General features: G+C 40.4%; 1 protein-coding gene across 8 annotated transcripts in view; it reads right to left on the reverse strand.

Annotated features, from left to right (window-relative positions):
• Nucleotides 1-26,962, reverse strand: part of PLPPR1 (phospholipid phosphatase related 1) — a 641,182-nt gene that overhangs the window by 14,687 nt on the left and 599,533 nt on the right. For all 8 annotated transcript variants that reach the window (XM_060299950.1, XM_060299949.1, XM_060299951.1 and 5 more), the window contains one exon: nucleotides 17,527-17,659. In XM_060299950.1, the coding sequence (XP_060155933.1) occupies nucleotides 17,527-17,659 (133 nt within the window). The remainder of the gene's footprint in view (nucleotides 1-17,526; nucleotides 17,660-26,962) is intronic.

Here is a 26,962-nt window from a genome sequence, read left to right on the forward strand (position 1 = left end):
GCCTCCGCAGCAGTCATATCATACGAGCTCTGCTTCCATTGTCACGTTTCTTTCCACGACTCACTCTCTTGCTTCTCTCTTAGAAGGTTACATTGTCTACCCGAATAATCCAGGATAATCTCAAAATCCTTAATCTAATCACACATATAAATTCCTTTTTGTCATGTAAAGTAATATATCCAGTTTCTAGGGGTTAGGACATAGACATGTCGGAGCGAGGAAGGCGTTATTTTACCCACCATGCTGACTTGGCCTGCTTGGCCAAGAACCCCATGGGTAGGCTATATTTCCTGGATTTTATCTGTTCTCTGGTAAATTCCACAGGAATATAGGATTACCGCCAACAAGCTTGAACATGAATAAGCAGAATTCCCTATAGGAAGTTTCACTGTGGACCTTTCAAAGCCTATACATACATCTATAGATTACCTGTGGACTGTTTTCTGTTAACTATATCAAGAGCAGCTGTGCAGAGCCAAGGTACATACAAGTCATCTGAAGAGATACAAGTGCGACTCAATTATGAGAGAAGTTGGCAAGTGTGAGAGGCAGCGTTAACCCTTGTAAATGTCAAGGATCTGCTATATTTTCAATTAAATTTCTATCCAATTTTGACTTCCATATTCAATGTCTTGAATCTGCAAATTGTGCTGACTTCAGCAGCTAAAAGTCAATCCATTAGAGCAGAAGCAAAGACAAGTTTGGCTGAAACCTTCATCCGGTTTCCATTTTGACCTGTATTGATTGTTATAATTTTCTTTTTTGTGGCTTTGCCAGTATGTGCTTTATCAGAATGAGAACTGGCTCTTTTAATACCTTCAGCCGGCTCACACTCATAGCGTCTGACCTCTGAGAGTAGGCATTCGCTGATCATTCGTGGTAATTTTCACCCACAGGTTCTGGAAGTCTGGTTAGAAATTTTTTTTACATCTTCAAGCAAGATTCTCAAAGACCAGGTTCCTGGCTTTTTCAAGGGGCAGTAAGTCTGTCTAGACATACCTTTCCAGGAAACTAGGGTAACATGTGATTTGAAAAGGGAAAAGTGACAGCATCTTCCTCTGGGATTTTATTTGTCAGAATGCTTCCAATCAGGGCGAATTCTTTCTGAGATAGAGGATTTCTAGGCTCCTTGGATAGGTGTCTGAAGGACCAGGTCCATGGTCACAGTGAATCTGTGACGGGCAGACTTCCACTTTGCTGCCATGTGATATTATTGCTGAAAGTTGCTTTCCCCTCTTCTCTTTGCCTCTCCTGGATTTTGTCTGCTTCTCCTGATGGCTTAACGAGCATTTGCTTTCCAAACATTTCATTCTGGTGTATTTGATGTACCTTGAGAAAGGCAGTCCCGGGGATTCCACTTGCCTGGCATGGGCCATGCCAACAAAGTGTAGTGGAAGCTGCAGCGGTGATTCACAGACAATGTCAGATCCTACGGGGCTTTTGTAAGAAATTCCAGCTATTCCTCTGTTAATCCTGAGCTCCTTGTGTGTATGTTACAAGCCTCAGAAGCCAAACAGAGCTGCTTTTGTCCTCAGAGTCAGGTAGAACACTGTTTATGGTCTCCTGTACTGCAATATATGATTTGAAGGAGATGCTTTTAAAGTGTCTATATATCCTACCTTGGTGGCTAAAATTCTTTAAGTGAGATAATCTTTTTGAAATTTTAACAGATACATTTTTCATTCCTGTAACCCTCCCTAGCTGGTTCTACTTATCTTATGGCTCTGCTCCCAACGGTGTTCCTTGTCTCAGGGGAGCTGATCGCATTTCGGAATGGACTTATAGCAGACACAAAGTCTAAAAGTAAAGCTCCTTTGGCTTGCCAGGGCTATGTGCTTGAGACACGTACTGCTGTTTTTGTTTGGAATTCTGAAAAGACTTGGACGGGAAAACCAAGAGCCATGATCTATAGGATGACCATTGAGTTTCTAAAATAAACCCTAGAATGGGGAAGATGAGGCTGAGGGTGTCTCCCAAGGAGACAGAACCCTGCCTGGTCTGGCTGTGAAGGAGTGAAGGGACATGCCATGCTATTTGCCTCATGCTGGCTGTCAAACCCCAGGGGCAGGGCAATAGAAACCTCCAGAATGATTTTTGGAAATCAAGTTGAAGCATGTCCTGTGCCTCCCAGGGGTGTAGCTCAGGAGCCCTGGACAACTTTTAGAGAAGTTCCACATCCAGCACAGTATCAGAACTACAGGAGCCTGCACTGGCAATGTTGGAGGGAGGATCAAATTGTTTGAGCCCTAGGGTTCCTCCCAAGACCCATACATTCTGGCATGGAATGGGCTAAGCACCTGTGAATTCCCACATCCCTAAGGGGTGAGGGGCATTGGAATGCTGAGAGGACCAGGAGGCTAGAAAAAATGTGGCATTAGGACAGAGACTGGCATCTGTTGATGGTGTTGTCTGCGGTCCCTGTTTTGATGATACAGATCGCTAAGGTAACCTGAGCGTGCCTCTTCTTTGTGGCCTCAAAGGATCTGACACCCATCAGGCAAGTCAAAGGATGAAGAAAGAGGAAGATGAAAGTGTTTTTAAAAAAAAAAAAAAAAAAAAAGTCCTTTTTCCCCCCTCTGAGGGTTTTACCAGGATCCCTCTGATCTCAGGACGTCTTTGGACAAATGAGGATCTTTGATCACTAGTAAATTAGGACACGTAGGTGAAACTCTGTGATCTGCTTCTTGCCAAGGAATCAGTGCAGAGTTCTATCCTTTTACTCAACCAAGAATGTAGTAGGGGAAAGCAGTGACGTGCGCAGGAAATGCGTACGACAACGATCTTCTCAGCCAAAGGTAACTGGTGTACTGGCAAATGATAACAGGGCTCCTATCGGGATCTCTTTAGGCCTCCCAAACAGAGAACTGGTCAAAATACAGAAGCCAGACTGCTTGTTGCTGAGTCCACACAGGAGGCCTTCATTAGGAAGCCTAGACCCAGGCTGCAGAGTAATAATTAGCAGGGACTGGTGGGGTGAGCAAAGAAAGGAATAAATTCCTTTTAGCCACAAAGAACCTGTGACTTTAGGTGGAGCCTCTGAACTGAAGGCCAATTATTCCATATTAAATTATAAGTGTATAATTTTCCAGTTTAAAATGGCACTTTGCTAACAGCCTCTAATAGAGCACCTCTCAACTGTCCACTAAAACATAAACAATGGCAGTGAAAAAAGATGGAAACTCATAGTGCCAACCTGAAGGGCTAATCAGTGAGGGATTTCTATCTCTCTCTCTCTCTCTCTCTCTCACACACACACACACACACACACACACACACACACACACACACAGTTTTACCTCATGGAAAACCTGAGCTTCTCCTCTGAAGACAAAGATTATGGGAGAAAACCTAGGGAGATTTCCTTTCTTGCCTGTCTGCCCCCTGAATCAGAGATCCAGGATTTAGACTGCTCAGAAAATAGGGATGCTGTCACTCCACTGGATGAGTTCTGCTCTTTGAATTTGCCTGGGACTGTCTCCTCTCCCCCCTTATTCTTCTAAATGTATTTAGAGACACACTGGGACAACAACTAGGCAGGAAGTGGCAGGGGCACCGGCGCTGGTGTCTTGCTCCTGAGAGGAACAGACACGCATGCTGGGCGCCATAGCTTTGCATGCACCGCACTGTCACGGCAGTGGCGGTATGAGGAGATGCCAGTTCACTGGAGCTGAGGCACTCCAGTAGGAAGCCTGCTGATTTGGGATTGGACTTAGCCCTGTGCACACCAACCTGCTCTTAAGCTTAAGCTCTGAAGAGTGGGCCAAGAACTTCTGTTGAGGAAAACTGAGTGTGTATAGATCTTGCCCCACTTAAGACTGAAGAGGGAGAAATAATCACACATCACATGGGGTCTTGGGGAAAAAAATACTTCTATTTTATTTTTATTTTTTTACGTTGTATGGTCAATTTATATGTAATGTCTAAAGTAGGCAAATCCACAGATAGAAAGTAGAATAGTGGACATCAGGGTCTGGGGAGAAGGGAAAATAGTGAGTGACTGCTAATGGGCATCGGATATTTTTGGGGGGATGAAGAAATTTTCTGGACTTAGAAGAAAGATGGTTGCTCAACTTTGTGAATGTACTAAAAACCACCAAACTGACCACTTTAAAAGGGTGAATTTTGTGGTATGTGAATTGCATCTCAGTAAAAATAAAAGAAACGATATGTTTGCATATTTGAGATATAGACTCAAATTCATAACTGCTATATATATAAAGCACTTTTGAGTTTATAAAGTTTTTGTTTTTTATTGAAGTATAGTTGATTTACAATGTGTTCTAGGTTTACAGCAAAGTGATTCACTTACACATATATACATTTTCAAATTCTTTTCCCTTATAGGTTATTACAAAATATTGAGGCTTGTTCCCTGTGCTATATAGTAGGTCCTTGTTGGTTATCTATTTTATATATTAGTAGTATGTATATGTTAATCCCAGACTCCTGATTTATCTCGCCACTTCCCATTTGGTAACCATAAATTTGTTTTCTATGTCTGTGGGTCTATTTCTGTTTTGTAAATAAGTTCATTGCATCATTTTTTTTTTTAGATTCTACATATAAGCAATATCATATGATATTTTTCTTTCTCTGTCTGGCTTACTTAGTATGATAGTCTCTAGATCTATCCATGTTGCTGCAAATGGCATTATAGCATTCTTTTTTACAGCTGAGTAATATTCCATTGTATAAATATACCACATCTTCTTTATCCATTCATCTATTGATGGACATTTAGGTTGCTGCCATATCTTTGTTATTGTAAATAGTGCTGCTATGAACATTGGGGTGCGTGTATCTTTTCAAATTATGGTTTTCTCAGGGTATATGCCCAGTAATGGGATTGCTGGGTCATATGGTAGTTCTATTTTTAGTTTTTTAAGGAACCTCCACACTGTTCTCCGTAGTGGCTGTACCAAATTACATTCCCACAAATAGCGTAGGAGAGTTCCCTTTTCTCCACACCCTCTCCAGCATTTATTATGTGTAGACTTTTTGATGATGGCCATTCTGACCAGTGTGAGGTGATACCTCATTGTAGTTTTTTTTTTTTAACATCTTTATTGGCGTATGATTGCTTTACAATGTTGTGTTACTTCCTGCTGTATAACAAAGTGAATCAGCTCTATGTATATATATATATACCCATATTCCCTCCCTCTTGTGTCCCCCCCCTCCCACCCTCCCTATCCCACCCCTCTAGGTGGTCACAAAGCACCGAGCTGATCTCCCTGTGCTATGTGGCTGCTTCCCACTAGCTATCTATTTTACGTTTGGTAGTGTATATAAGTCCATGCCACTCTCTCACTTTGTCACAGCTTCTCCTCCACACCCCACCCTGTCTCCATTCTCAAGTCCATTCTCTACGTCTGCATCTTTATTCCTGTCCTGCCTCTAGTTTCACCAGAACCTTTTTTTTTTTTTTAGATTCCATATATATATGTTAGCATACAGTATTTGTTTTCCTCTTTCTGACTTACTTCACTCTGTATGACAGACTCTAGATCCATCCACCTCACTACAAATAAATCAATTTTGTTTCTTTTTATGGCTGAGTAGTATCCCATTGTATATATGTGCCACATCTTCTTTATCCATTCATCTGTCGATGGACACTTAGGTTGCTTCCATGTCCTGGCTATTGTAAATAGAGCTGCAGTGAACATTGTGGTACATGTCTCTTTTTGGATTATGGTTTTCTCAGGGTATATGCCCAGTAGTGAGATTCCTAGGTCATGTGGTAGTTCTATTTTTAGTTAAGGAACCTCCATACTGTTCTCCATAGTGGCTGTATCAATTTACATTCCCACCAACAGTGCAAGGGTTCCCTTTTCTCCACACCCTCTCCAGCATTTATTGTTTGTAGATTTTTTGATGATGGCCATTCTGACCGGTGTGTGGTGACACCTCATTGTAGTTTTGATTTGCATTTCTCTAATAATGAGCAGTTGAGCATCTTTTTATGTGCCTGTTGGCCATCTGTATATCTTCTTAGATCTTCTGCCCATTTTTTAATTTTTATTTTATATTGGAGTATAGTTGATTTACAATATTGTGTTAGTTTCAGGTATACAGCAAAGTGATGCAGTTATACATATCTTCTGCCCATTTTTAAAATTTTTTATATTTTATTAACATCTTTATTGGAGTATAATTGCTTTACAATGGTGTGTTACTTTCTGCTTTATAACAAAGTGAATCAGCTATACATATACGTATATCCCCATATCTCCTTCCTCTTGCATCTCCCTCCCACCCTCCCTATCCCACCCCTCTAGGTGTAGTATTACTCTGCCAATTTTTTTTTTTAAATTTAGTTATTTTTGGCCATGTTTGGTCTTTGTTGCTGGGTGCGGGCTTTCTCTAGTTGCGGTGAGCGGGGGCTACTCTTTGTTGCAGTGCACAGGCTTCTCATTACAGTGGCTTCTCTTGTTGTGGATCACGGGCTCTAGGTGCATGGGTTTCAGTAGTTGTGGCACGTGGGCTCAGTAGTTGTGGCTCGCAGGCTCTAGAGTGCAGGCTCAGTAGTTGTGGCGCACAGGCTTAGTTGCTCTGCTGCATGTGGGATCTTCCCGGACCAGGGCTCAAACCCATGTCCCCTGCATTGGCAGGTGGATTCTTAACCACTGTGCCACAAGGGAAACCCTCTGCCCATTTTTTTGATTGGGTTGTTTGTTTGTTTTGATATTGAGCTGTATGAGCTCTTTGTATATTTTGGAGATTAATCTCTTGTTGGTCATATCATTTGCAAATATTTTCTCCCATTCTCTAGGTTGTTTTCGTTTTGTTTATGATTTCCTTTGCTGTGCAAAAGCTTTTAAGTTTAATTAGGTCCCATTTGTTTATTTTTGTTTTTATTTCCATTACTCTAGGACACAGATCCAAAAAGATATTGTTGTAATTTATGTCAAAGAGTGTTCTTCCTATGTTTTACTCTAAGAGTTTTATACTGCCCAGTCTTACATTTAGGTCTTTAATCCACTTTGAGTTTATTTTTGTGTATGGTGTTAGGGAGTGTTCTAATTTCATTCTTTTACACATAGCTGTCCAGTTTTCCCAGCACCACTTATTGAAGAGACTGTCTTTTCTCCATTGTATAACCTTGCCTCCTTTGTTGTAGATTAATTGACCATAGGTGTGTAGGAAAAAATACTCCTATTTTAAACTAGTATTGTACCGTTATGCTTCTTTTTTGTACCTCTTATCCCAGTAGGAAATTTATATGTGTGATTATTCAGTAATGTCCATCTCTCCCATTAGGATTGTAGAATATGCAAGCTCCAAAGAGCAGGGAACACATCTATTTTTGTTCAACGCTGTATCCAAGCACCTAGTATCAAACCTGGTCCATAGCAAACAAATATTTGTGGAATCACGAATCAATTGCTGAAGAAACTTCAGAGAAGATTGACAGAAGAAGAGGGTAAAAGAGCATAGGAACTTGTCCAAATTTTCTAACTCATGTTGGTGTCTCACATCCCTGATTCTGTTGAACATGGGTTTGACATGAAACCACTTGGCATGTGTGATGTAGAGACCATTTTTCTTTTTAATAAGTGTCACAAAATCCTGCAGAGTGCTAGGCGCCTTAGCAAACAGGATAATTGAAAACTGGGGCTTTATAAGTGTCTCAGGAGTCAGAAAACTTGTAAATCATAATTTGGAAATCAAAGCACTCTCCATTTTCAATGCAGCAAGAATGAGAAAAGAACCTTAATTTGGAGTCTGATGATCTATGCTATACATACAGGAAAGACTTCTTACTGTAGACATTTGCAAAGGACAAGAAATTGGAAATCATGATGCACCTGGGTACAGTTTTACATAGACATGCACATCTTTGGGACAAATTGCCCCGTTTTTGATTACGAGAAGTTGCAATGGTTGTCAGTTTAAATATTAACACATGGGTACATGAAAGCATGGCTCCTACATATTTTTCATGTGGAGAAACTAACACATAGAATTAAAAAAAAAAAGGATAGTGGAAAAGACATAAAAACAAGTTATCTGGGTTAGGTTGGTAATAGTACTCTCTGAAAAGGGGAGGGGAATCTTACTCCTTCCTCAGCATATGTTCTCAACCTCTTATCAAACATTTCTGAAAAAGGACTGCTCTCCTGTCTATGTTAGCAAAACAGTGCAGTGAAAGAGAATTCAAGAACTGTGTTGTGTGAGATTAAGGATGGTTGAACGTTTTCTCATTTTCAGAAGTTAATCAGCTTTGTGAATCTTTTGTGGTAGTTCTTCTACAACGATGTTCAAAAAACATGGAAACACACTCTCAACTCAATTCCTGGCCTTTATTTTAGTGGGAAAATTGATGAAGATCTTATCCCACACAAACAAGTACAAGCAAGTGGCATGTGGTCACCATTTTGACAGCAGAAGGGGAGACATCTAAGGAATTCTTATGTTCACTTTCCTCAAAGTACATTCTGATTCAATCACCAGGTCTTAACTCTAGATCACACCTTTGATCCAAGCACCATTGCAAATGGAATAGAAGATACAAAGAAATGAATACAGTTCCTTTTTGCTTTTCTTTTTGCCACATCAAGTTCCCTAGTGGGAAATCTCAGTGGAGAAAGTAATTGTGCTGTTGCAAATGTGCTCTCAATTCAGCTGTGAAGAGCCTTCCTTCAGGAAACAACCATTTCTTTAGAAAAAGAAGACATGGTGAAATGTTTCCTCCATAACATGTTTTATTCAAACTAGAAGTTTCCTAGTGAAGACGTTTTATCTGCAGTTACCATGTTCATCCCATTTCCTAGCAAAGTGTATGAGCTGATGAGATGTCTAAATAAGATCGCCATGGATACTAGGTAATGATGATAATAATGTAGCCAATACACTGTGTTTAGTATGTATTAGGTATTATTCTAAATGCTTTGAAATATTAGTTCATTTACTTCTCACCACAACTCTTTGAGGTAGACACCGTTATCTCCATTTCACAGATGAGGAAATTGAGGCACAGAGAGGTCAATTAACTTGACCTAGTTCACACAGCTAGTAAGTAGAAGAGCTGGGATTAGACACTAAATAGTTATGGCTCTAAATCCAAACTCTTATTCACAACCCTCTAAGCTTGTATTTTCATGTACTTAAGAAAATATATGGGTAGGTGTCAGGCCATGAAAAAAAGCACTTTAGTTCTCACCCACGCACTGAGAAGAGGCAAGGATTTCGAACATGCTCCCGATGAAATGTTTGCCTTGTCACAACAGAACAAGAATTCCTCAATATTTTAGCCAATAATTTTCCAACAAGAAGATGATAGAATACCTAAGATATGTCATCATTGAATGAGGCACTTTTCTCATCAATTTAGCAATGAATCTGACTTTGTTTCTAGTATAATACAAACACCATCAGTGCAAATTGATCTACAAACATCAAATATTGTGCTTCAAAAGGAAGTTTCTGACAGAACTAAATACATCAGTTCCTTGGATAGTTAATTTCAAGGGTTCACAGAACAAGATTCTTAGGTCTGTCTGTCCTGTGTATGTCACAGAAACACCAAAGGCTGACAGCAGTCTATTTTGTCTGGATGTCATGGTTTTAATCTGAAGAACAGATTTTATTAAAATCAATCTGAACCTCAGTTACTTTATCTGTAAAAGAGGTTTTAAATAGACCTAAATTACTGGGTTATGAACGCAAATCGTAGAAAATAGTTGTAAAAAACATTTTGTAAATTGTGAGATCTATGTAGATATTAGGGACTCATTTTTATAACTGAGGGATGTGGATATCCTCAGTAATTCAAATAAGTTGATTATAAAATTATTTTGAAAACAGAGGAAAGGGATAAGAACCCTATAATTCTAACAACCTCAAACATATTCAACTCTGTGTGTTATTCATCTTTTGTATTAATAAAGCACCTTTTTTACAATACAATGGTGTTTAAAGAACACTGTGTCATTACTATAACTACGCATCGTGGTAAGGGAAGAGGAAGAGGTTTTTTTTGCGGTACGCGGGCCTCTCACTGTTGTGGCCTCTCCCGTTGTGGAGCACAGGCTCCGGACGCGCAGGCTCAGCGGCCATGGCTCACGGGCCCAGCCGCTCCACGGCATGTGGGATCTTCCCGGACCGGGGCATGAACCCGCGTCCCCTGCATCGGCAGGCGGACTCTCAACCACTGCGCCACCAGGGAAGCCCTGAAGTACTTTTTTAAACCTTCACAGCAGTGGATTTTGACGGAGGGTGATCCTGTCCCCAGGGGACATTTTGCAATGTTTGGAGACATTTTTGGTTGTTACTAATGGAGGAGGGGGTGTTACTGGCATCTGGTACGTAAAGGCCAGGAATGCTACTATGCATCCTACACCCTACAATGTAGGATGTCCCCTCCTCCATACAGAAAAGAATTAACTGGCCCAAGATGTCAGTAGTGCTGAGGTAGAGAAACTCTGCTTTACAGCAAATAAGTTCACTGAAATGCCGTGAATTTGCACTGGTTAATGTGAAAAGTGCTAGAGAAAGCAGCAATCTTTAGTCCTTTTAGTTAGTCCTTAAGCATCAATCTTTACTTGTCCTTATAGTTAGTCCTAAGCAGCTCAGTTAGACCTTTTATTTGAGTCCAGCCTCTAAACACTGGTGCTGGGAAGGGCCCTCAGAAAAGGGTCACTTGAGTTTCATGACTAAATAACTTTCCTCTTGACAATTAGAGTAACTTACAGAGTTCTGGGCCAGGAGTCTTGTTTGGGTCTGTAATGCTCTGGTTCAGTGAGGATGACATTCAAAGAGGAGCAGACTTGTTCTCTGCACTGAGCAGAGCAACCAAGAGCAGCCTCATCACAGCTTCTTGAGACCTGAGCAGAGCTTGACCCCTGGTTGTGCCTTTGAAGTCAGCCAAGGCTCCCAGCCTCAGCATGCCTCCCCTCCCTGCGTCCAGAGCCACTCCTGGTCCCTAGTGGGAAGCACCAAACATCTTCGTCTCAAAGTCTGGTGGCTTGGCTGCTCATGGGGTCCAGAAACTGAGGTTCCCTTTATCCCCTAAGATCCATCCTGGCTTTCTCCTCCTCATCTATCTACCTAGGCTTCAAATCTTGTTCTTGTTGCTGAGTTCTAGAAATATCTCCATCAACTTATAGGCCCATGCCCTGCCTTGCTTTTGACATTTCTCCTTTAATGTCCAGCCTCTGGACTCGGAACTAAAGTCGGGTGCCTGGGCACTGCAACTGATTTTAGACTAGGCAGCCAAGGTCAACTTCCACAGTCAGCACATGGAGCTGGCCTAGTTCCCTGGGCGCCCAGTTTCCTGGGATGGTCACTGTCCTGCTATGAAGTCACTGCCAACTCTAGACAATTCTCATTGTAGGGCAGCCTTTCCCTTCCCATTTAAAATTGCATATCTGCCTCCACAACCCCCCTATTTCCTTTTTCTACATTATTTTCCCCCATAACACTTACCTTCTCACAAACACTATGATTTACATATGATTTATGATTTTTAGTTTAATGCCTGGCTTCCCCCACTAGAATATAAATTCAATAAGAGCAAATAAATCTCTGTTTGGTTCAGTAATATGTCCTCAACACCTTAATCAGTGTTTTGCATATGGTACATGCCCAAAAAATTACTTGTTGAAGGTTGAAAATACGATCAGTCCCCCCCCCCCATTTATAATTATAAATGCTGAATGCAAGTAGAAATGGACTGACTGAATCAAATGGAGTCTCCTTTCAGATAAAGTACATCTAAATGACTTTCAAAATTGAGAAGGATTTTCTAGTTCTTGAAAAGGCTGAGCTTGTCTCAGGGTATGAATTCTTACAACCATAAAACACTGTGACCTTTGAGGCTGCGTTTAAAATATTCGTGCTTCATTTAGATCACAATTTATGGCAATTAGCGTTACATGAATTAACGTTTACCATGGTACTTTCTATTCTGTCCAGTGCTACCTAATCCTTAGACCTGACCTAAATGGCCTAAGACTTGCTTGGTATTTAATTAAATTTTTATTGGAAGTAATAATGGAGCAACTGTGTGATCCCAAATGAAAAGCCCATAATAAGCAGTTTCTGGATGACAGGCTATTTTAGGTGCCAAAAGACAATCTAATCTTGGTATATCTGGATCAGTTTTTTCTTTAACTCAAAAGAAAGTTATTCAAGACGGCAAACAAACCAAAAACCCTCATGGAATTCTAATGCTTTTTATTCATGCTTTCAGTATTAAATTAAAAAGTTAATATTTACAAGAATATGATTACTCAAGTATATTTGTGAATGAAAAGAATTTAAATATGACTTCGTTATTTTGTCTTTGTTGCTGAAAAGAGAATGTACAGGTTTATCTCTTTTGAGAACTTAAATCTGTGTACGGTTGTTGTTCAATTTAATGCATACCAAAGGAACTGATGTAGGAAGGGAAGGAATGGAGAGGGAAAAATGAGGAAAGGGAGAAGCCTTACATATGTGTCACTAACTTGACCACATTTGTTTTGATAAAACGTTGGTAAAATTTGTTACTTCAGGCAATTTCTTTCCTCCCTTCCCACATCATGTAACGCAGTGTGAGAAATTATACAACAGTTTAGAAATGGTTACAGAAGTTAACTATGAGGGTTTATAGCTAAAGCCTGGGAGACCAGGCATCCTCTTTTTGTTTGTTTGTTTATTTGTGGAAGTATAGTTGATTTATAATATTGTGTTAGTTTCAGGTATACAGCAAAGTGATTCAGTTTTTTATATATATATATATATATTTTTCAGATTCTTTTCCATTATAGGTTATTGTAATAACAAGTTGTTGAATACAGTTCCCTGTGCTATACAGTAAATCCTTGTTGCTTATTTTATATGTAGTGGTGTGTATCTGTTAATCCCAAACTCCTAATTTATCCCCCTTGCCCTTTCCCCTTTGGTAGCCATAAGTTTGTTTTCTATGTCTGTGAGTCTATTTCATCCTCCTTATAATGATGAGAACCTTGGGGAAAAAATTTATTGTTGGATTTGTGAATCAGAGGAATTCAATCCTCTCTGTCAAGGTCAACACAATTAGCATTTGTCTACAGGAAGAGATGGTTTAATTTGCTTGTTTTCCCTTTGACTTGGCTATTGCCATTTTCTCAGTTAAAATTTACTTTGACTCTGTGGGGTGGGGTGAGGGGCTATCTGTTCAAGTCCCTGCCACACAGCCTAGAGAAGACAGGGAATTCGAGAGCCAAGGTGCCACTTTCAGCTCTGCTTTCGACGCCAAACACTGTGTTAAAGGACTTGGCCATCCTTTGGGATAGCCTCTATTTTTGCCACTCCTCCCAAAATGTCTAGCTCTTTTACTGATTTTAAAATTATACATATTTATGATTTAAAAAATTGGAAATTATAGAATAAAAAGCAAAAAATAAAATTATTCACCCATTAACGTACAATTCAGGAATAACAACAGTTAACTTCTACATTTCTTCAGTCTCTTTTCTATGGGATACATGTACACACACACACAGATACATACACACACAAATACATGTTCAGATACATATACACACATATGTATCATGTTGCATTCTTTTTATTTAGAAATAATCATAGGTTCCTAGTGTCTTGACTTTTTCCACAGTGTTATAACATGAATATTTCCCCTTTCATTAAAAATTCTTAATACCATTTTCTGAGATTGTACCTTATGGTTAGCATTATTTGTAAAAATTATATTATTGATATTTCTAATTTATGTTATGACAAAATAATTTTAGTCCATAAAAATTAATTTACATTTCCGATCATTTCCTTAGGAAAGATTATTTGAAGTAGGATTTTGGGTTAAAAAGGAGGCTTATTATAAGGCTACTGAAATATATTGTCAAATTGCTGTGCAGAAAGGGTATATCAACTTAGTCTCACTAGACTTGTACTAGAATCCCAAGTTTTTTCTCATCCTTGTCAGCATAAAGCATTATTTTTTAAAAAAATATTTTGCTAGTCCACTGACTATTTTTGTAATGCGAAGCTGATTGTATTTGTTGGGTAACACTGTTGATAATGGGTTCTAGAATAATTACATAAACTGCAAGAGCAAAGTCATGCCATTTCAGCTTAATTAGAATAGTTAGCTGAAACAGTTGTTATTTTCTAATGCCAACTGCATGGTGTGTATTTTGGTGGCTACTGGGCTAGAATAAAAAGACTGTTAAGACCTTTACAATAACGTTTCTAATGCATTTTATTACCTTATTTTACTTTAATTTTTTCAAAGGAAACATCTCCATATAAAGGATCTTTACTTCAAGTAATATGTTTTTTTCTCTTATGGAAAAATTTAATCCACACATACTAAGTTACCCATCTCAAGATAGACCCCTCCCCCCATCTTCAACTCTCCTATATGAAAAGTCAGAATAGACTTTTGACTTTCTCTTAGAAATTGCCTTATTTATGTACCCTAATCTTTTAGAACTAAGCTGAAGAGAGATAATAAAGTTAATTAAACAGGAGGCAAATGAATATTTAAGAATCAGCATTTCTGGAAGCAATTTTAGGCAAATCTATGATTTAACAGAGTTTAGTTTTTGCTCTTTACTCCTCCAAAAAAATTATGGAAAACCTACTATGTGCCAGGCATTTTGCAATATGCTGTTGATACAAAGTGAAAAAGATATAGTCCCTGCTCTCCAAGGGATCATAAATTACAGTAGTCCCCCCTTATCCACGGGGGTATGGTCCAAGACCCGCCCCCAGTAGATGCCTGAAACGGTGGATCATACTAAATCCTACATATACTATGTTTTTCTAATACATATATACCTATAATAAGGTTTAATTTAGAAATTAAGTACAGTAAGATATTAACAACAATAACTAATAACAAAATAGAACAATTATAACAATGTACTGTAATTAAAGGTGAATGTAATCTCTCTCTCTCGAAATATCTTATTGCACAAATTTAATGCCTTTTCTATCTTAACTAAGCACTTACCATGGCTGTGGCTGTAATTTTTGCAGTTTGAGGTGTGACAGCAGAACTAGCATGTATTACTTTTTTCTTCTTTACAATTTCACAAACAGAAGATTTGTTCTTACTGTTCAACCTCAGCATGTGATTTTTTTCTTTCCTTACTGAGAACTTTTACCTTTTCACTTAAAGAAAGTGCTTTACGGCTTCTCTCTGGCATATCCAAATTGCCAGCATCACTACTCTTGTGCTTTGGGGCCATTATTATGTAAACTAAGGATTACTTGAACATAGCTCTGCCATATCATGACAGTTGACTTGATAACCAGACGGCCTCTAAGTGACCGATGGGTGAGATAATTTGGACAAAGGGATAATTCACGACAGAGCAGGATGGCACAAGATTTCATCATACTCAGAATGGAGCATGATTTAAAACTTATGAATTGTTTATTTCTGTAATTTTTCATTTAATATTTTTGGCTGACTGTGAGTAACTGAAACCACGGAAAGCAAAATCATGGAATGAAAACTTAAAAGTTAATAATTACCATCATCTATTGAAAACTGGGTGTCAGGCACTTTATCATAGTATTTTTCATGCTTAGAAGATCCCTAATACAGGCATTATTAGCCTTACCCACACACTCACAGTCCTTGGGAACAGTTACTTTATCCCATTTTATATCATATTCTTCATCTGCACAGTTAGAACTATAACCTACCTTATAGGGTGTTGGGTGGATCAAACGAAATTATAAAGTGTCTAGTCCAGTGTTCTGTATAATAAATATTCTCGCCTCTCCTCTTGTCTTCCTTGAAGCCACTCTGGTAGCAGGTGACCAAACTCTGGATGTCTTTGAAAGGCACCATCGTTTGGAATGAGTAGACTAGACAGACGTGACATCATATGGATGAGGGTATACCCAATGAGCCGACTGCAGACGCCCACAGGTCATTCTGCAAATACCATCAGTAAATGCCGAAGACTATTTTAATGTTAAGGGTTACTTCTTTTAACTTAGGTTTTCCTAGTCTTCCCACTCTACTACTTCCCTAACTCCCATGCCAATGTTAGAAGTTACTGCATATTTTTTAAAATTTTTATTGAAGTATAGTTGATTTACAATGTTGTGTTTAATTTCTGCTGTACAGCAAAGTGATCCAGTTATACATATATATTCTTTTCATATTCTTTTCCATTATGGTTTATCACAGGATATTGAATACAGTTCCCTGCGCTACACAGTAGGACCTTGTTGTTTATCCATCCTATATATACTAGTTTGCATCTGCTAACCCCAAACTCCCAGTCCTTCCCTCCGCCCCCCACCCCACAACCATGAGTCTGTTCTCTATGTCTGTAAGTCTGTTTTTGTTTCATAGATATGTTCATTTGTGTCATATTTTAGATTTCATTTATATGTGATATCATATGGTATTTGTCTTTCTCTTTCTGGCTTAGTAGGATAATCTCTAGGTCCATCCATGTTGCTGCAAATGGCATTATTTCATTCTTTTTAATGGCTGAGTAATATTCCATTGTGTATATGTACCACATCTTTATCCGTTCATCTGTTAATGAACATATAGGTTGTTTTCATGTCTTGGCTATTGTAAATAGTGCTGCTGTGAACATAGGGGTGTGTGAAGTTACTGCATATTTGATTTTGATATGATCATTTGCTCATGACTTGAGGAAATTCGACCCTTTTCTATAACAGGAAGTAAAGGATTAAGGATAAGCAAAGGAGCTGTGTTCTGGCCCTCACTTTCTCAGTTGTCAGTTCCATATGTTCTAAATGGTATCATGGCTTGTTTTAGCACGATGTTGATACTTTCAGAGTTTTATCCTGGCTCCCATGAACACCTGACCAGTAGGTATTTGCAGGATCTCATTAGAACACTAATAGTTACTGAGTACTCACCGTGTAGGAACTCTGAGAGATCTATATTCCTACCTTTACTCACATACACATTCATTCCCATATTTATAATCATTATCCATATACCCTCAGGATTTTTATAAAAGTCCTAGAAGGAGGGTTATAGAAAACGTCTTAATTATTCCTCATCGTGAACACTAATAAAACTATTTGTTTTCCAACTTTGGAAAGGCATTCTTTTTAAGACCTGATGGATTAGATTTTCCATACTTTATTTAAAGTTCCCTGCATAACAAAGTTACTGGGTAGGAAAGTTTTGTCAGGAAAGTTGATTATTTCTAGTTCATTTTACTGGTGTCCCCTGATGCTGTACCCCCTTGCCTGACTCAGCTTAAGGGTATATGGCAATATCCAGTCAATATTAAAATATATGTCCCAAGGGAATCTCAGATAAGTATTGTGTAGGAAGAAAAAATCAAAGTTGAAATCATTTGTAAAACAATTTAATAAGTATTGCTTCACTTTAAGGATCAAAAATTTGGCTTGGCACCAGGATCAGGCTCAATTTCTGTACTTCCTGGAAAATCCCCAAAACAACTCTTGCTTTTAAAGTTGATGCTTCCATAGCTTAGGTTATTTTATCAAGTGTGTTCATCTTCAGTAAGTTTAGTAAGTTTTACCTATAAGCGAGGGCTTAGTCCAACATGCCCTTGTACTCACCTATGAATCTTACGATCCTTCGGAGTAAGGGATTCAGGTAACAGCATTCTCCGGTCAGAATTGTTTTCTCCTGGGCGATCAGAGATTCTCTGGTTGACTTTATGAAATACATGGATAGCTCACCAATAAAAATCTGGAAAAGGAATGTTGAAGAATTGTCAAGTTGGATAGCTGTCTGATAAAAGAGACCCACTAGCTTAAGAAAAATCTCAAAACTTCTGAGGCTTCACAATTATATTAGAAGATATCATGTTGGAGGGATGGAGAGTTAAATAGTAATTTGCAGTTAACTCTTCAAAAGAATTAGAGAAAGCAATAATTGATAATTTCAGATAGATTTCAGGCTATAATATTAAATTCTAAAGTCATATGAAACCTAAGTTGAAATAATAAATTGAATAATAGAATCTATGATAGGGCTCACTCAGGCTGGATTTGAATTTTTTTTTTTTTTTTTTTTTTTTTTGCGGTACGTGGGCCTCTCACTGTTGTGGCCTCTCTCTTTGAGGAGCACAGGCTCCAGACGCGCAAGCTCAGCGGCCATGGCTCACGGGCCCAGCCGCTCCGCGGCATGTGGGATCTTCCCGGACTGGGGCATGAACCCGTGTCCCCTGCATCGGCAGGCGGACTCTCAACCACTGCGCCACCAGGGAAGCCCTTGAGTATTTTTAACTGAATGTGTGCATTGCAATGATGCGGAATGACTGGGACAGCCCAGTAGGGCATTATACGCACCCATCACGATATTACTTCATTACGTGGCAATACTACCATCTTTATTTGAACACATTTGCCTGATCAGTATTCTCCTACTCTGAACTGGTTGACTGTCACACCTTTATGATTGGCACCTCTTGTTATCTTGAACTAATACGTGTATATTACCATTTAAATCATAATGCCTTTGTGTACATTGTAAGCTTCCTGATGACAGGGACCATATCTTATATTTCTTCATTATGCTTATAGCACCCAGTGCACTGTATTCCCATTTAAAATAAGGATCTGGCATGAGGGAAGTTGTCACCAACTTTGACACTGCCGCGGCTGAAGACTGAGAACCTTCAGTGAATAAAAAGTTAATAATTACCATCATCTATCGCAAACTGGATGTCAAGCACTTTATCATAATAGTTTTCATGGTCACAAAATCCCTAGTGTTGGTAGTATTACCTTTGCTTTACTGGTGAAGAATGAAAGTTCAGTGTAGTTAAGTAACTTACCCTCCAGAGCATACAACTGGCATGTGGAGGCACTGGGATTGGTATTCAGTACAACTGGGTTCCAAAGTCCACAGTTCCCACCACATCATATGCCACTTTTATTTTCTGAACCCTCATTTCAATATTTCCCCAGAAGAATGTGATCTTATAATTGTTCTTCTTTGCTATGTGTGTGCTTGTGGTTTTAGATAAACTTCATCAATGTTTTAAGAATTCCTATGCCTTATACTCTTCGTATCATTATAGAATATCTGTTTAGATGGATCAAGATGCCGTCATGAATGGCACATGAGAGATGGAAGTTAAGCTATAGAATAGTAAAACTGGAATCGTCTACAGATGTTTTCCCCTTCCTTTTATGAGGGAGGAACCCGAAAGTCTCAGGGACTTGGCCACACACAGCCAGACAGTGTCTGAAGCAGCTCTAGCAGGTGGTCTATAAATAAATACTGTTATCCCATTGTACAGATAAGACACCTGAGGCGTAGAGGGGTTAAATAATTTGTACAAGGTCGTCACGAATCCTAGCTCTGAAGCCAGGAAAACCTGGCTCCAGAGTCCTTTCTCTTAACTGCTACACATTTACTCAGCAGTGATGCAATAAAATATTTGTTGAATTTGTGTTTAACGTTGACAACATAGAAAACAAATGCAATATGCTTTAAACACTAAAAAATGTAGATGATATTAAAGTACAAGATAGAATGGTGTAATGGAAATAGAACTATGGGCAAGTCAGAATGGGATGGAAGTTGGCAGGAAGTGACTGAGTTCAGGGTCAGACAGACAAATGATGGGCCAGCATGGATCACCTTGGCAGGTGCTGTCTATGTATGTCTAAGAATATTTTGTGCCTGACATCCCTTGGAATTAACAATGAGTTGATGCTCTGTCAGGTGAAAATATTTGAATAGTTTCAAGAACTCAGCCCTCCCTCTCTTCTCGTTAGACCTATCTCTGCCAAAACAAGGTGCCAAGGGGCTTTGTTTGTCCCCACTGCAATGACGGCACTGCATTACTGTTCTTTATCTCAGTGAACAGATGGGGATAAATTCATGCATAGTCGGGTACATGAAATAGTATTTCCCTGAGGGAGCTTTCTCTGCTCCCACAGACTAGCTTAGGCATTCATGTTGTACGTGAGTCTCTTACCTTGTGTTTCTCCTTTCCATTTCTATCACAAATTACAATGATAGTACGATTACATGCTATCATTTTTATTCCTTGTTATGGGATGTCCCACATGTCTTATTCCGGTTATGTCCCCAGGGTATAGCCCAGTGTAAGGTACATAGTAGTTATTCAATGTTGAATGAATTAAGCGTATCAGATTAATGCAGGTTTTTTGGAATACAGGTTTAACGAGGTAGACTGTAAAGAAACTTTGCCAGGTCCCCTCGGGAAAAGGGAGATCCTGCCTTGTCATTGTTCCCACAACATATTACACAGATCTCTCTCCTGACATCTACCCAATTAATTGCAATTATTGTCTGTATGTCCCTTTTCATTTGACTATGATGTCCTTATGGGAAAGACTTGCCCTTCCTTGCATGGTAACTAGAACAGGGACTGGTATATAGTAGATTCAATCAATATTTGTTGAATGAATAAAAGACTGAATCTTTAGAGTACCTATGTATGGGTAGAACCCTCTGATCTTAACTTCTCTGAAGATTTCTCTGCAGGAAATTCCCAATATGGACCAGAAAGCATGCAATTTTTGCTGTATTGCTTAGGAATATAGTAAAAAATTAAGGATTAACGAATACAAAGTAAAGTATCTCTTTTAAACTAAATTTACTTTACTGAAGGTTGTCACTACTCACACAAGAGGCAAAAAAGCAAGAAAACGTGAGAGAAAATCTACACAAAACATGTTCTTGTTAGAACCTAGGGGTAAGACAGGAATAAAGACACAGACCTACTAGAGAATGGACTTGAGGATATGGGGGGCGGGAAGGGTAAGCTGTGACAAAGTGAGAGAGTGGCATGGACATATATACACTACCAAACGTAAGGTAGATAGCTAGTGGGAAGCAGCCGCGTAGCACAGGGAGATCAGCTCGGTGCTTTGTGACCGCCTAGAGGGGTGGGATAGGGAGGGTAGGGGGGAGGGAGACGCAAGAGGGAAGAGATATGGGAACATATGTATATATATAACTGATTCACTTTGTTATACAGCAGAAACTAACACACCATTGTAAGGCAATTATACTCCAATAAAGATGTAAAAAAAGAAAATACACATGTGCACACATACACACAGATCTAAACAAAATCACTCCGAGGCACACCAAACAAAACGTGTCATGTGAAAAGGGTACGGGGCTCAAATAAATCCGTAAGTAAAATGTCCTAAGACTCTCATGTCAAAGGTGATAAGCAGTATAAGAATTGATACTATTGGGACTTCCCTGGTGGTCCAGTGGTTAAGACTCCATGCTCCCAATGCAGGGGGCCCGGGTTTGATCCCTGGTCAGGGAGCGAGATCCCACACGCCGCAACTAAAAGAGCCCCGCGGCCAAATAAAAAAAACCAAAAATCAACAAACAAACCAAAAACAAGAATTGATACTATTGGTCAACAATATTCAAATCACAATTGAGGTATGAAATACAAAAGAAAAAAATCAGAGCAAGGATATATGCTAACCTATATATCTAATTACCGACATAATACTTTGAGTATATTAAGTAATAATGTTTACATAAGGAAGGAAGAAAGAAAGGAAGGGGGTCATTTTATAACTTCAAGGTAGGACAGTATTCCTGGTCCATCCAGTTCAGACTGTGATGGACATAAAGGTTGCTGATAAAATAATCCAGCTCTTAGATCTCAGTGAATGGGCTTCATGGATGTTCATTTCACTGCGTTTCTCTGATCACACTCAGGGTGCTATTTCTCCATCCACTGGGTTCCACAGTCTCATACAGGGCCTGATTCTGCTTGGAGAGAGAGGGAGAGAGAGAGGGAAGATTCTGCTTGATAAAGGTAGGGGTCTCTTTTCTTTCCTGCCTGGCCCCAGCCGATGTTGGAAGCCGTCTACCCACTGGCAGATTTATGACTCTGGTTCTGGCAATGGTTGGGTTCCTCCATCTGTATCTTTGCCACACCCACTCTGCCTCTATCCACCACTCTTTTCAGAGAGCAGCTGGGACATGTGGGACTCTCCATGTGTTCGGCCCTGGCTGTCCTGCCTATTACGGCCTTTCAAATTGTTGGCTAACAAGCATCCTATCACTCATAGCAAATGAGCATACCCTCTGGTGAGAAATGATCAAGGCCAAACTCTAGACCTGGCCATGAACAAACAGCAAGTGAATTCCATTGGTGCATCTCTCATCCCCCAGCTATGCTGGCTACAATCACAAGTGACATGACCTAAGACACTTAGATAACAGTAAATATACTTTTAGTGAGGATAACTTGATAAATTTGTCTTTCAAATATGGAAACCCAAATGGCAAATAAGCAAATAACCCTGGAATATAATACATCAGTTTGGTGTGTTATCTTGCAGACTTCACTTCTTTACAATCTTTAAAGGAGATCTGATAAGTCATAAATAAGTGATATAAATGTAAAATATTTAGGGGATAGTGTTCAGATTTCAAAATATAAAATCTGCAGAAAAAGTCACTGGAAGATGTATTATAATTTCATATTGTAAGGGGGACTCACTGCATGTTCTATGTGGCTGTCATCATAAAGGTGTCTAGAATTCCTGGAATATATGTTTTGGGTTCACACATATGCTAGTTGTAGCTCTGGTACTTGGCAACATCAGAGTCATTGCTCTGTTTCTTGAATGTGGGCTGTTGAGTTGAAATCTCAGCTCCCTCCCTTCTTGATGTGACTTTGGGCAGGTAACTGAACCTTTCTGAGCTTCTGCTTTTCTTTTGTTCATGACTTTGAACATGAGGGTAATAACTATATCAGAAAATTATTGAGAGTATTAGGAAATGTATGTCAAAACATCTATAGGTGCTCAAAGAATGTTTGTTGCTGTCACTTACTGGTCGGTCTAGGCAAGAATGTGTATTGAAATTGCTTGAAAAATTGTCCTGGATTAAGAAAACATAGCTCTGCTCTGCCCCTAACCAGATGTTCGATCTTGGACCACTTGCTTGACCTCTCTGGGCCTAGTTTCTCATCTGTCAGTTTCTTATCTGTTGGACTAGGAGAACTTTAAGTTGCTTTTCCAGCTCCAACATCTTTGCCTTTATGATAGGAACTGACGAGAGGGTTGATTAAGGGAACTGAAATCATGTAATTGGGCTTTAATTTCTCTCCTGTTGGTTAAGCTCTCCAGGGTCAGTGTAGTTTCTTGCAATGCTTCTTCCTTCAGCCTTCATTCACTTTTAAAGTCCCATGGGGCTTTGCCCTCACCGAGTAATCTTCCCTAAAAGCAAAGTGGACGCAGCCTGCTCCAGAGTCGTCACATTGCCTGATACCTCTGTTACCTGTGTGCCTAAGGACAGCAGAGGCTAGTAGCTCCTCCCTGGATTTCTGTGTGTCATGCTCTGAGGAAGAGGAGAGCGTTCTTTGCATACTTCTCAATATTAATGTCTAAGTAGCTTCAGAGATTTCAGTCCCAGGGATTTTTAGATGCTTCCAATATCCTCCTTGGGAAGATTCTTTACTCGTGAGCATTTCCAAGAAAGGCAGGCATGGTTTTTGCCGTAGATTTTGTTTAAAAGTGACCCAGGGGATTTTAAATGTCCAGACTATGCTGCCAGTCCTGGCTGCTGACGTCTAAATGCTCTGCTTTCATCTTTCCTGATGAGTGCCGGTGACAACCCAGATGTGCAGAGAGGTTCTGGTCCTCTGACCTGCTGAGCTGTGCTTGGTTCAAGAACTCTTGACTTCTGCTTTATCACAGCTAAGTGTAAATAGAGGAATTCAGCTCTAGACACTTCTGTGCCTTTCAAAGCTGAACGCTTCAATAGAATCAAGGCCACGTGGATGATGGCGTTTTGGAAATCATTCAGCAACTCACATAATAAATGTTTTGTGGATTGCAGCGTCATTACTGGTCTTAATCCAGGGGTGGCATCTACCTATTCAAAACGCTCTTAAGTTGACACTTGCTATATAATGCAACACCAAGGTGGGATGCTACATTTCCAAAGCAGGGTATTCTCTTGAGCCCTTTTTTTTTTTTTTTCCTTTCTGGACGGTGGATGCAAGAGAAATGGGAATTTAAAATGAGTTAGCTAAAATACTGCTCTTAGTAAAAACTAAAATGCATTGTGATCACCAAGTAAACTGACCATCACACAATTTTAGGCAAACAGTAGTCTTTTCAAGAAACAAATTCTCAAAGCTCCTAACACTATCATCTATTCACCAATCCTTAAAAGGGGCATCTCAAAGGTGGTAAGCAAGTCTCTCCGTGGGACGATGTTAAGGGAAAAAATAATCTGTAAGGGAATTTGGAGCACTCATCTGCCGCATGGATAGTAAATAGGAAATCCACAACAATTAATGAGGCTATCTATAACCCTTTCCCAGAAAAAAATGTCAATTGTAATGACTAAGTACATTTGCAACAAAGAAAATGTGTTCACGGTAAAAAAAAAAAAAAAAAAAAAGTCATGAGATAATGTACAAAAGGGAAAAAGATGTGAATGATGAAATGTTAAAAAGGGGTTTCAACAGATGAGGCTGTTCAGTACAGGCGCCCACACTGTCTCCTTTGCTCTGGCAGCTGCGTCCCTCGCCAGCCAGGCAGCAGATGTGCATTTACCCGGGGCCCACTCTCTGATCCACGCTGTGCACTGAGCTTTTGTATTCACTGCAGAGCTTATGGCCCAGAAACCCCCAGGTGAAGAGTCGCAGTTTCCTCCAGATTGTGCCTTTCTATCAAATTATGCTTGTCTCTTCCTTTCCCAGCAAATTCTAGATGAGTCTTGTGTGTGTGCGCGTGCCCACTTGCACACAAACTGTGAGCTGTGTCAATTCTCTCAGGCTGGGTGTCAAACGTTCTGCTGCTTCAGTTCTAAATACTCCCATCACTTTGTTGTGAAGCCAAAAAAAGGTTTACTAGCTATTTTCTCATGCCTGGGGTGCTGGGGCTGAGATAAAATAAGGGTCAATCAGATTCTCCACCGGGTTAAATCCTCTTCTCCAAACAGGCTCTCTGCCTTTGACTCTGAGTCCGAGAGTTTATTCAGGGGGCCGGAGGCAGTTGTTAGCCAGGGTTTCCACATTGGTCAGAATGCACCCTGCGGTTTCTTGGACGTGTGGCCAACACTTTTGGCTAAATCATTCCGGACACAATAAATCCCCCAAGCTCTAACCTTTCCTAAGTCCCTGTACAGCTTTCTCCTGTGTGGCCTTGCCTCAACATGATGCTGATGCTTTCTGACAGCGAAGCACAAAAGGAGAAATAGGAAATGACAGGTCAAACCCACGGCAGTCTCTTCCCTCATGCCTTTCTTGTGTGTCCCTGCAAGCGGCGCCCATCCTTGGAGGCACACGGCAGTTTAGGGTGGTAGGTTTTTCTGTGGTTAATGTGCTAGAGCAGTGGTCCCCAACATTTCTGGCACCAGGGACCAGTTTTGTGGAAGCCAGTTTTTCCACGGATGAGGGGGGGAGGTTCAGGCGGTAATGTGAGCAATGGGGAGCGGCAGAGGAAGGTTCGCTGGCTTGCCCTCCGCTTACCTCCTGCTGTGCGGCCCGGTTCCTAACAGGCTGACAACCGATACCGGTCCGTGGCCTGGGGTTTGGGGACCCCTGTGCTAGAGAATACACAGAGCACCAAGGACGAGTCCAGGTTGAACTACCTTTTTTGAGAATTGCCATTAGTTTGTGTCACATAAGTCACCCCCGAGGAGTCTTGCTTTCTTTCTACTACAGGGAAAATAGGAAATGGGTTTAAGAAGGAGCATGCGTGCGCGTGCGCGCGCGCGCACACACACACACACACACTCTCTCTCTCTCTCTCTCTCTCTCGCTCGCTCGCTCTCTCTCTCTCTCTCTCTCTCTCTCTCTCTCTCTCTCTCTCTGCCATTCTGTGAAACGCCTGCCCAGGCACAGATTGAACTCCCGAAAGAAAGTCAGGAGAGCCTGGGGAGTTGGGAATCTGACATTTGGAGTCTTCCAATTAGAAGGTTATTTTTTCATCTCTCAAGGAATATTAGAACCAGAAAGATCTTGGAGATCATTTAGCCCAGCCCCACCTTTTGCGGATGAGAAATCGAACCCACAGAGGGAACATGCCTTAGCAGAGGTCACACAATTACTGGGGGCAAAGCCACAACTGGGATTCCTCCCTTTCCTGACAGATCAGGCCTGAGACAGGATGACTGCAGTGTGAGGATAATGAAGGATGCACACTCAGGGGCAGGGGGTGTGCTGAGCTAGGCACTTGGGAGCCGTGTTCAAGTGGCCCAAAAAAGACTGCTTAGGATACCCCATATCTCTCCAGGAAGGGGCAGAAGTAAACATGGCTCCTTGCTCCCAGGAGACGTCCCTGAGCATCAGGGGAGTTCTGCTTCCTGTCCCGCCATTGCTCACTTATTTTCAGGTCTTGGGGGGAAGATCAAGCGCCACAGCAGGGTTTCAAGGTCACTCAGCTCTCTGCCATTAACCCATCAGCTGTAATCAGCGCTGGTTCCTAGCAATGCCCCTCATTTGGGAGGAACATAAAAATAGAACCAAATGGGTGGGTAACTGTCTGATTACATACAGAACTAACTGCGACCTTCAGCAAATCATTTAGTGTAGCTAAGTCTCAAGTTACAAGTAACGTAGCTAACAACTGGCCCCCTGAGTGAACTCAGAGTCAAAAATGAAGGGAATTGGGGGCTTCCCTGGTGGCACAGTGGTTGGGAGTCCGCCTGCCGATGTGGGGGGGCACGGGTTCGTGCCCCGGTCCGGGAGGATCCTGCGTGCTGCAGAGTGGCTGGGCCCGTGAGCCGTGGCCACTGGGCCTGCGCGTCCGGAGCCTGTGCTCCGCAACGGGAGAGGCCACAACAGTGAGAGGCCCGCGTACCACAAAAAAAAAAAAAAAAAAATGAAGGGAATTGGACCACAAACTTTCTCTATGTTCTTTGGGATGTCTCTTTTCTATTTCACTGGGATGCTGTGAGGATAAAGTAGGCAAGGACTGCAGAATACAAGTAAATTAAAAGATGTTATTCTTGCCATCATCATTTATGGAATATTCCTCAGCACATACCTTGGAGGGCTGCCATCATTATTGGTCA

The sequence above is a fragment of the Globicephala melas genome, chromosome 6 (assembly GCF_963455315.2).
Source record: "Globicephala melas chromosome 6, mGloMel1.2, whole genome shotgun sequence".
Taxonomy (NCBI): Eukaryota; Metazoa; Chordata; class Mammalia; order Artiodactyla; family Delphinidae; genus Globicephala; species Globicephala melas.